The sequence below is a fragment of the Chenopodium album genome, chromosome 16, assembly GCF_948465745.1.
Source record: "Chenopodium album chromosome 16, dcCheAlbu1.1, whole genome shotgun sequence".
Classification (NCBI taxonomy): domain Eukaryota; kingdom Viridiplantae; phylum Streptophyta; class Magnoliopsida; order Caryophyllales; family Amaranthaceae; genus Chenopodium; species Chenopodium album.
This window is the reverse complement of record NC_137849.1, coordinates 6592175-6602301: the sequence shown is the minus strand read 5'-3', so window position 1 is coordinate 6602301 and position 10127 is coordinate 6592175. Positions and strand designations below refer to the sequence as shown.

The window sequence follows — 10127 nt, the reverse complement described above, 5'->3', positions numbered from 1 at the left end:
GTTTGTTGATGGGATCAAAACTCATATGAATTTGAGTTCTCAGAGTCTGTGTATTCTTCAACCAAATCAGGGTCGACGCAATCCTCATACAGGGCAGAAAGTGGACGTGTTGTTCTTTTTCTTTTACTCTGTACATTAGTATTAATAGTTGAACCAAATTTCGCCATATGTGACAAATTCTACCATATTGAATAAATAAACAAATACACTAACCTGATTAGTCTGTTTCTGTTCAACTGGGTTGGTTTTCCGGCCACTGGTGAAGTTAGTTTTCTAGGTCTGATACCCAAATTCTAATAAACTCTTATGCCTAGACCCTTTGGGCCTGCCATGGGGCTTCTTTCGTGAAACAAGATCCTTCACGGCTTTTTTACCAATTGAACAAGGTGTCTGGCCCTTGGTTTCCAAGGTGTTTAAACCTTTTTAAGAGGTAGGTATAGGAGGTAGTGCAGCCTGCTTCTCCAGGAAACTTTTTTGGCTCTCCTTGACATCCAAACACAGTTACTTCAGACTGCACATTACCATGTCAACCGTCTGAACATCGTCAAATGCTTAAGCCTCTTCACATATTGGCTCAAACTCTCATCATTTTCCGGTAGTGTTGGACGTGTGGTTTGTCATCAGGATCATGGTAAGCCACCTTAACACGGGTATGTCTTTTGGGAACATCTTTCCTCCACCTATCAAGTATGTACTTAGTGGGGATGTCAAACACACGATTAAGGTCGAAAACACGTATCACATGCTTGCACAAAATACCAAAGGTTTCAAATTTCTGGCAGTCATAAACCACATCTTTGGTGTCGTGACAAAAAATGACCCTAACAGAACGATACTGGTCAGTTATGACAACCTCACTCTTGCCTTCAGGTATGATCCAAACCCGATCCTCGAGGACATACTCCGTCTTGTTGTTCCCCATATCTCACTTCTCATTGGGGACACAATAGCCCATCCTTTCATACTCCTTATGGAGTTCTTGAAACTTAGTATCAGTATAGATTTTCTAGAATAGTTTCTCCAGTTTAAAACCATAAACAAGCCTCCGAACATACTTCCCACATCTAGCATTAGCATCCAACTCAGATTTAACACGCTTCGCCATTTCTCTGGTATATTTCTCAGGGAATTCATGGAGCTTCGTACGTCAGTTTACGAAACCGTCAAAAAAACTATTTATACTCTCAACACGTTGTGTTGTTTCCATCCCTGCCCAAAAATGCTCCTTCATAAATGTCGGAATCCACATATGTCTTTCTTCAAAAAGGTCACATAGCCAATCATTCTCCTCAAGATCATATTGTTTCATACATGAATGCCAACGGGTCTTAAATTCTTCAACTATAAAACTCTCATAAATAAGAGTCTTCAATGGGCCCTTAAAGTCAGCATAGCTGCCATAAAGTATAAATATCATAAACATCATAACACAGTACAACCATGAACACTTCATCAACATCGTCACTTAAAAGATGTACACATGCCATGATAACATCAGTCAACACCCCACAGGTACTCAAGTACAACAAAATAGAATGTCACAAAGCATACAACATAATATTAAACTAACAATAATATATAAAATGCCACAATGCGTTCAACTGATCGGCCAAAGTAATTATTGCAACACCGAATGAATGCCACTAAATTTATACATTCTACAGAACAAGATTTAAGAAGTAAGATACTCACTGTTCACACTTGCCCAACTTCTCTGGAAATTTCTTCAGAATATGCCAAATACACCACATGTGGCGAGATGAAGGCATCACAGCAGCCAACAGCTTCCTCATAGCGGCATCTTGATCCGTCAAGATTGTGCCGGGGGGTTTGTTACCCATACAAGCTAGCCTATGTTGAAAAATCCAATAGAAGGTATCGGATTTTTCATGTGATACTAATAAGGCACATCCCAACAATAAGGATTGGCCGTGATGATTTACCCCTACAAAATTAGCAAAGGGGAGCTCATACTCATTTGTGAGGTAGGTGCATCAAAACAAACGACATCCCCAAACTCCTCATAGGCCACCCGGCTCTGAGCATCAACCCAAAACACGTCCAGTAAACGACCCTCTTCATCTAAACGATGGGCATGATAAAAATTTTGATTGTCAGCTTGCATACGGTCAAAGTACTCCATCATAGCAGCAGCATCCCCACCTTCCATTTTCAAACGGCGCTCCTTATATACCTCATGTTGAAGATCTTTTACAGTCGAGAAATTCTCATCACCACCCCTCTCAATAGCCATGCACCCGTGAATTTGAGTTACGTGCACACCTTCTTCATTGTAGTCCATAAGCTTCTTCTTCACTGATGAAGTATAATTTTGCATTCGGTATTCCTTTACCAATTTCAAATTTGCTAGGGCTACATCGTGGGTGTGGTCGAGTATAGCAGTCCTTATGATCCACTCGCCTTGGGAATTCACACTTGCATATATTCTAGCCTCACATTCACACTTCTTCGAAATTCTTTTTACCCGAACCATTTCATTTTCTCCTATTTCACCATTAACTATGCCCCCTATACCACAAGCTTCCATAGCTTTCTCCCTCTTCTTTGCTTCCCTCCTTGCCCTCATATCAGGGGGGGTCCCTAACACTCACAACGCTATGTAATAGCCCTCCTTTCCTTGTCTTTCTTAAAGGCCCCTGCCTGTCGAGTTATACCAAACCCGTGTTGTTCCGCATATTCTTTATAATAAGATTCAACATCCTCCCATCTCTTAAAAACCATCCCCTCTCTAGGTTCTTCAACTGTACAGTACACACTAATCTTGTTTGTACAGACAATGGTTTCAACATTCTCCAGTGTTTTAATTGGAGATGTTAGTTGAAGACCTTGCTGAATACATTGAGAAGCCTGAACATAAGGTGTCAAGCAGTCCAAAGATGGGAATTCTATTTCAAAAGGAGGATCGACAACAATATCATCACCCATATTTAACTCCCTCACCAAGCAAACATCTTTTTCCATTTTATCCATAGCAGACACACTAATAGGACTCCCAAACCACAGGTTGTCCAAGACAAGTACACAATTAAACTGCAATGTGAATAAAAGTATTTTGCAAATTAACATCCTCATGTATATAACAGCACAGAAATAACTACCCATATCAATTCACACATATGAATCCCAAAAAATCATTCATTTACTAATTCTACAAGCAACAACTATACCAGAAATCGTTAAATCACATAAATTAGAATACAATACAATATTGAGCAATTCCGTAACAGAAATAATTCCACCACAATCAATTACATCAGACATTTAAATTAACTCATTCAAATCAACCAAAACAGCATTTCCTCAAATCAATAATTCCACAAAAATTTAATCACCCCCTACAGCAATTTCAAATAAGAAACAGAAACGAATCCAGCCCCACAAATATAAAAAAATCCCACCGCATTCCATTACATCAAACATTTAAATTAACTCATTTCTCAAATCCACCAAACAGCGCTTCCTCGAATACATAATTCCACAAAAATCAATTGTATCAAAAAGTATATCGACAAAGTAATTCAAATTCAAGTAACAAGCAAAAACATAAGCCTAATCCACAAATAAAACATCCCACCATGATCTATTACAACAAACTTTAAATTCACTCAGTCAAATCCACCAAAACAACGTTTCCTCGAATAAATCATTCCACTTAAATCAATTCACTAGGAAATTAACTAACCGACTACTGCTATTTAAAAAAATACAGCTAAGTCCACCACTATATTTCACCACAAATAGTGAGTTTCAAACATTTATCCAAAAACATGAAACCATTAATCAAACGACGAATTGGGCCACATATAATACACCAACACCATTTCCCATAACACAATACAACTACAGCAAGTTTTCGAACAACATACCTCTAATTACGCGGTTTCAGAACCCAGATTCCGACCCTAACTTCTTCACTTTAGCAACGCCTCACCAACTGATATAAACCATTGTCCCAACAACCCATAGATCTATGATTGTGTGGCGTCACCAGATTAAGCTTGACTTCCTTCGAATTCTTTGTTTCAGATAGTACTCTCTTACCAAGGGTTTTTCTCTCCGCTTTTGTTTCTCTCTCTTCGTTTTGTTCTCTCTCCTCCTACCATCAACCCAGAGTAATTCACATTTAATTTAGACGGCGTTAATTTGGCCGTCAATTCCAGTACCGTTACAAGATTTTGAGTATAAATAACAAAATGGTGTCCAGCTCACAATTCAACTACTTCAGAAGTACTTTTCACAAATTCAGCACAACTATTTACAACAATGTCATTATATTAACAAACATTGTTGATAACCGATATCAATGGGGACAGGCTCATGAAAAAGAATCATCAAAATGAAAACAAAATACTCATGGGTGTACGGTACACGCGGGTGTATATAGCAATATCTCTGGAGATCTAGCCTAGCTTCAAGGGACGTCGTCCAAGAAGTTGTATTATTGACATAACGTGTAAGTGAGTTTTCAAAATATTGTGATTTTACACCAAAATAATGTTAAATTAATAAATTTAATTTTGTTTAAAATATACATTTAGTTTGAGTGTCCTTAAACTTTACTAATTGAAATCTCAAGGCCATCCCTAGGTAATGGATGTGAAAGATACCAAGATTAACCAATTCCCACCTACAAAAGATTTTCAAATTCAAATTAATAAATAAGGTATGGTGTGTTTCTCATTAATATTAACAATAAGATATGAGTATTAGAACTCCATTGATTATGTTCTAATTTTGGTTTAAATTTGATACATATAAATTCAGCAATAAGGTTAACTAAAGATGCCCTACTTGTATCCAATGGACAAATGATGGAGAAATAGGACTAGAGAAACTCGAACAAGAATACTTATGGCACAAGATCTTGAACCTCCCCCAAAGGGATGGTATGTTCCTTGCTTTAGGCGGGTCTGCAAAATGAAGTTTTAGTTTGCTATATATAGTTGAAGGATAGAAAAGTCAAAAACCTCTTAAAATTGAATTTTTGTGAAAAGGCAACTTTTTTTTCGTGTGTGAAAAATGCACCTCAATTTTAAATTTTTTTATGGAAAATTTGAAAAATACCACCATCTATTGTTGTCATTTTGTACAATACCACCTCAAATTTTTTTTTATTGTATTTTACCACCTAGTTTTATCAAAAACACTAAAAACTACTATCACTTTTGCCCCTCCCCCCTCTATGTCTCTTCTATTCACCCATTACGAACTACCACTGAATTAGCGACACTAGGTCACAGCCACCATCACCACCCCTCTCTCCTCTCTTGACTAAACAACTACATGTCTACACCACCAGATCATAGCCACCACCACATATTCTCTCGTTCCATCCTCACTTTGCAAAACACCTCACCTCCACTACTGTCACTGCTTCTTTATCTTCTTGCTTCCTTTCTGCCTACTTCGTCCACCACCTTGTGTTAAAAGCTAAAGTATACTTGTATAACTCTTGACAAAATGTTGTTGTCTACGAATTGTAGAAGCCTCAACCTGAGCAGAGTCGTTCAACGTGGACTCCTACCGTGGTGGGGTTGCAATCTGCAAATGCCACCAAGGTGTCAATAGAGAATAATACTTCCTCCGTTTCACAAAACTATTTTAAATTAAGAAGTTTTACAAATATTACAACATTTCCCTATTTGCATATGTTTTCTCTCCTCATCACATGGGTTCATATCTTTATTTCTCTTTATCTCTTTTCTCTTTTTAAAATCCGTGTTCCCAACCCATGTTGCAATATTAGGGAAACAAAGGAAGTATTGTTTTAGAAAAATTTAAGAAAGAATGATGTATGTTGGTCATTTTGTAAGAAAAAATCTTGTAAAAAAGGTTGCACTTTAGGAATTAGGACATTAAATAACTTTTAATGTTTGTTAAACAAGATCATCACCCAAATACTCGGATTCCGCCCGTTAACCACCACTTTTCGGCCAAAACAATCACATGAGTGGCACGTCTGTACTTGCACTTTACCGATGAACGATCCACTTTATCATATTTACTTTATTAGTGTGTTTGCATTGTTACATTCTAAGGCAGATTAAGGATTTAAGGCCCCTTCATCAGTATTTAGGCCCTATACAGACGCACAGGTTGCAACTTGCAACAGCTAATGGCTGTGCCTACATGGAATGGATGGAGTCATTACTTATTTCGGTACAAGACTCTAATTAGCTAAGGTCATTACATTGCAGTCACGCAAGGAATCCAAATGATGGGAAACTATTCGTAGCCAGGTAGAGAAGTCAAAACTGACCCGATCAATCCGACCCTAAATTAACGTTAAAAAAATCAAATTCAAATTTTAACTTTTATAGAGAATAATAATTTAACATGACTCAATTTTAAAATAAATCCAATTTAATCCGATCTCACGAACCCGACTCATGGCACCCTTGACACATCCAAGCTGGGATAGAAGAAAAGAACAGAAAATACAAAAAGGTGGGAAAACCAACACAAGGAGACAGTTAAAAAAAACTAAGGAAGCGCAATGATAACATAAGAAGAGCATATTTTTTAAACAGAGTAAATGAGTGGAGGAGTGTGTTTTTGTGTCTCCCAAAATTAGCTGCACACATCGCCATCTCACTCTCTGACTTCCCTTGATCATTACGGCTCACTGCCATCTTCCAACATTCTTTTCTTACTTTCTCTTACACTTTGTTCAATTCAACTTGTACATTTTTTCAACAACTACTCCTTTCGTTCCTAATTTTTTTGCCCTATTTGACTTTTTACGGTCTCCAATAAATATTTTAAAACGATTATATCTCTATTTTTATATGTGTAAAAATTATAAAAACTAAATATCAATAAAATGTACAATGAGACGCATTCAACAAGATCTCACATGACTATATTATCACTTATAGATTAAGAGTACTTTAACAAAGTTTATAAAAATTGACCCAAATTTTTGCAATGGGGCAAAAATTTAGGGACAGAGAGAGTATTTTACAATTACTCCCTCCGTTTTTAAATACTTGCTCCATTTCTCCATACGCGGAGATAGAGGTAGTGGGCTAGGTGGAAGAATAAAAAATAATAAAAGCAAAAGTAACGGAGGGAATTAGAGGAGAGAATATGAAAATAATAAAACATGATCATGGTGGGTCCACCAGGTGATATAAATTAATTTAATATCGTAAAAGCTTTCCAAATAAGAAAATTGATCAAGTATTTAAAAACGGCCGAAAAAGGAAAGTGGAGCAAGTATTTAAACACGAAGGGAGTACTACTTTGAGCCTGTTCTCATTGACTGAACTGAATATTTTATGATAGAAGGAAATTAGGAACTAAAATAAAAATAAGTTGAAGAAAACAGACCCATGGTATTTGATATTTCAATGTCATGCTCATCCCACTTTTTTTTAATATTAGCATGTTAAAGTTGTGAGGTTTTGTCACGTCCAACCAACCTTAGTGCCTTCAACATTTTGTTGCAACTTCATCAACATGCTTGTCTTCATTTATACTTGTATTTAAAAGACGCTTGGATTCATATGCTAAGATAATTCACTAATACATTAGCCAATAATGAATAAAGATGAATAGATTAATCAAATCATGTTGATTCATAATCAGTATGTATTACAATAGCATGAATTTTAACTTCTGACCACTTAAGTTTTAAGCCCTGTTTGGCAATGTGAGGTTAGCTGTTAGCTTTCAGCTAATAGTTGTTTGTTTAAGTTAATTTAGCTAATTAATGATTATATTAGTGGTTTATGTAAAAAATGTTCGAAAATAACTGATAGTTTTTTTTTTTTTTTTTTTTTTTTGGTGAAATAAAGCTGATAGTTATATTTTATAGTATCACTTATGACTAATATGATACCTAGAATTTGCACTTACAGAAGCATAATTTAACAATTTCTAATGATTGAAAATTTAAACTTTAGTAATCAGAATTGAAAAATGATAATTACTTGTATTGATTACCTAATTTTAAATATAGTTTCTAATGAATTTCAAACTAATAATTAGAATGACATTTCGAATTTCAATATAACTTAAGTAACCATAAAAAATGGTGCCTTATTATTGTGAGCATGTGCAAATAAAAAAATAATTTTGGTAAGCATGCTCATTGCTCACTAGTTATTTACTCTCTACTTCGTCCTAGGTCAGGTAGATTCCATGTATCATTTCACTCTTCCCCTGCCTTATAAAAAGAACCTTCAAACATTTATAAACCACCTTTTAAGCTTATTAGCCTAACTAAAAAAAAAAAGTGTTTGTTCTTTTATCATTTTTTCTATATCTTTGAATTACAAAAACAAATTAAATGGATAGGAAAGTTTTAGTAGAGGAAAAACATCTACACACTGCCATATTCACAATGGTAATTGCCTTGTTAATGCTTTGTTTTCGACGCGCTGTGGTGGTGTCCTTGGTAGAGCAATGGCGTGCTCGTATATTTCTTCTCTTGAACCTAGTGTTGCTGGCCGTCTTATTCACATCTCTTCACTTCAGCACCGGGTCAAGCGCTAAGGATCTCCACGGCAACATCAATGTAGATGAGAAAATCGCGGCTAGTAAACAAAAAGCCGATGTATTAATAACTAAAAGTGTTAGTTCTACTTGTAATGGTCAAAGTTGTGAATTAGCACGTAAGAACACATCAAGCAATGTTGTTGTTAATGGTAAGGTGGAAATAGATGTGGAGTTGTCAGAAGAAGAGCTTAATAGAAGAGTTGAAGCATTTATTGCTATGTTTAAACAGCAGTTGATCTCTGATTCTAAGAGAAGAACAAGAGATGTTTCTGCTAGTAAATCTCGAGGATCTACGAACCAACTTTTTAATTAGCGGATACAAATTTCATCGTACACCTGAGTGTAATTTTACGCCTTTTCACATCTCCTGACCTTGATGAGCAAACAATTTTATTTTTTTCAATAATCAATTTTTCCCCTTTTTCTTTTTTTTTTTTTTTTCCCTGCCATTTTTTTTAGTGATATCTTAGTAATTTTAGCTTAGTTTGGCTCATTACATTCGCAAAAAACATGAGAAAAATAATGTATAGTACGTGAAGGAATCTCTCTTTCTCATCAAGTTTGTTATTTTTTTTTTTTAATAAAAAAAATCTATGAGCTGTTGTAACTTAATTGACTGAGCAAGTTTTGTGGTGACATCATCATCTTGAATTTTAAAACTTGTGTTTAAAACTTTTCCCATTTTTCTTCTTAAATCTCAAACAAGACTCACTGAAGCAAGTCTCAAGTTGAGTCTTTAAATTCAAAAACTTAACTTAAAGTTGAGATTGGGATCCACCTCAATTTTATTTTTATTATCTTTTTTTTTTTTACACTTTTCTACATATAATATGTCATATATTTAAATCTTAGGGCTAAAGTGATAAATTTAGGTAAGTTTTAGTGAGTTTTAAGAAAAATTTAATGACATTATTTTCAATGGGGACCATAAAAAATGATGTCACATTCAAGTCTTAAGACTTGGGGCTAACCTTGCTCTTAATTGTATGATGGTGGAGTGCTTCCTCCATTTCTTGATTAATTAACGCTTTAATTTCTGTATTGATTTATTCTAATTTTCTAATTGATTGTCTTATACTACCTCATATAATTTTTCCAAAAAAAAACTACCTCATATATTAACGTTTTTTTTTAAGAAGTACTATTTGCACAAGAATTAAGAGAAATGAGAGAGAGTGAGTAAAAAGTTGAGTGAATGAGAAAAAGTGGATAAAAATTTTAGTGACATTTTGAAGAAGTCCGTTATGAAATATTAAAAAGGTTACGGAGTGATAAATAAATGTTTATTTCATTAGATACTTCTGTGTTTTTTTATTTTATTTATAATATACCCATGAAACTATTTAAATATATCATACCCTTAAGTTTAATAAAAATGTCCCAAATACCCAAATGACTAATGGACGTCAATTCCGTTAGTCAGTAAGGGTTAATTGTGCCATGTGGCATCTGCTAATTAGTTTTTTTTTTTCTAATTTATTTAATTGAGTAAATTTTGAATTTTAACACCATAAAATAACCAAAAAATGATTTTTAACACTACACAAAAAAAAAATAGAAAAAAAAAACCTTTTCTTTTAACACCACAAAAAAAAAAAAAAAAA

General features: G+C 34.7%; 1 protein-coding gene and 1 long non-coding RNA gene across 2 annotated transcripts; one reads left to right on the top strand and one right to left on the bottom strand.

Moving 5' to 3' along the window:
• Nucleotides 1-732: 732 nt before the first annotated feature.
• LOC145584787 (uncharacterized) lies at nt 733-4101 on the bottom strand. Its single transcript, XR_014100413.1, has 3 exons — nt 3888-4101; nt 1693-3051; nt 733-1394 (listed from the first exon to the last, which is right to left on the bottom strand). It is a non-coding gene; the product is annotated as an uncharacterized LOC145584787 (long non-coding RNA).
• Nucleotides 4102-8314: 4213 nt separating this feature from the next.
• On the top strand, nt 8315-8874 carry LOC145583828 (uncharacterized). The gene has a single exon (XM_081640793.1). The coding sequence runs from the start codon at nt 8315-8317 to the stop codon at nt 8834-8836; it is 522 nt and encodes a 173-aa protein (XP_081496919.1). The 3' UTR covers nt 8837-8874.
• The last annotated feature ends 1253 nt before the right edge of the window (nt 8875-10127 follow it).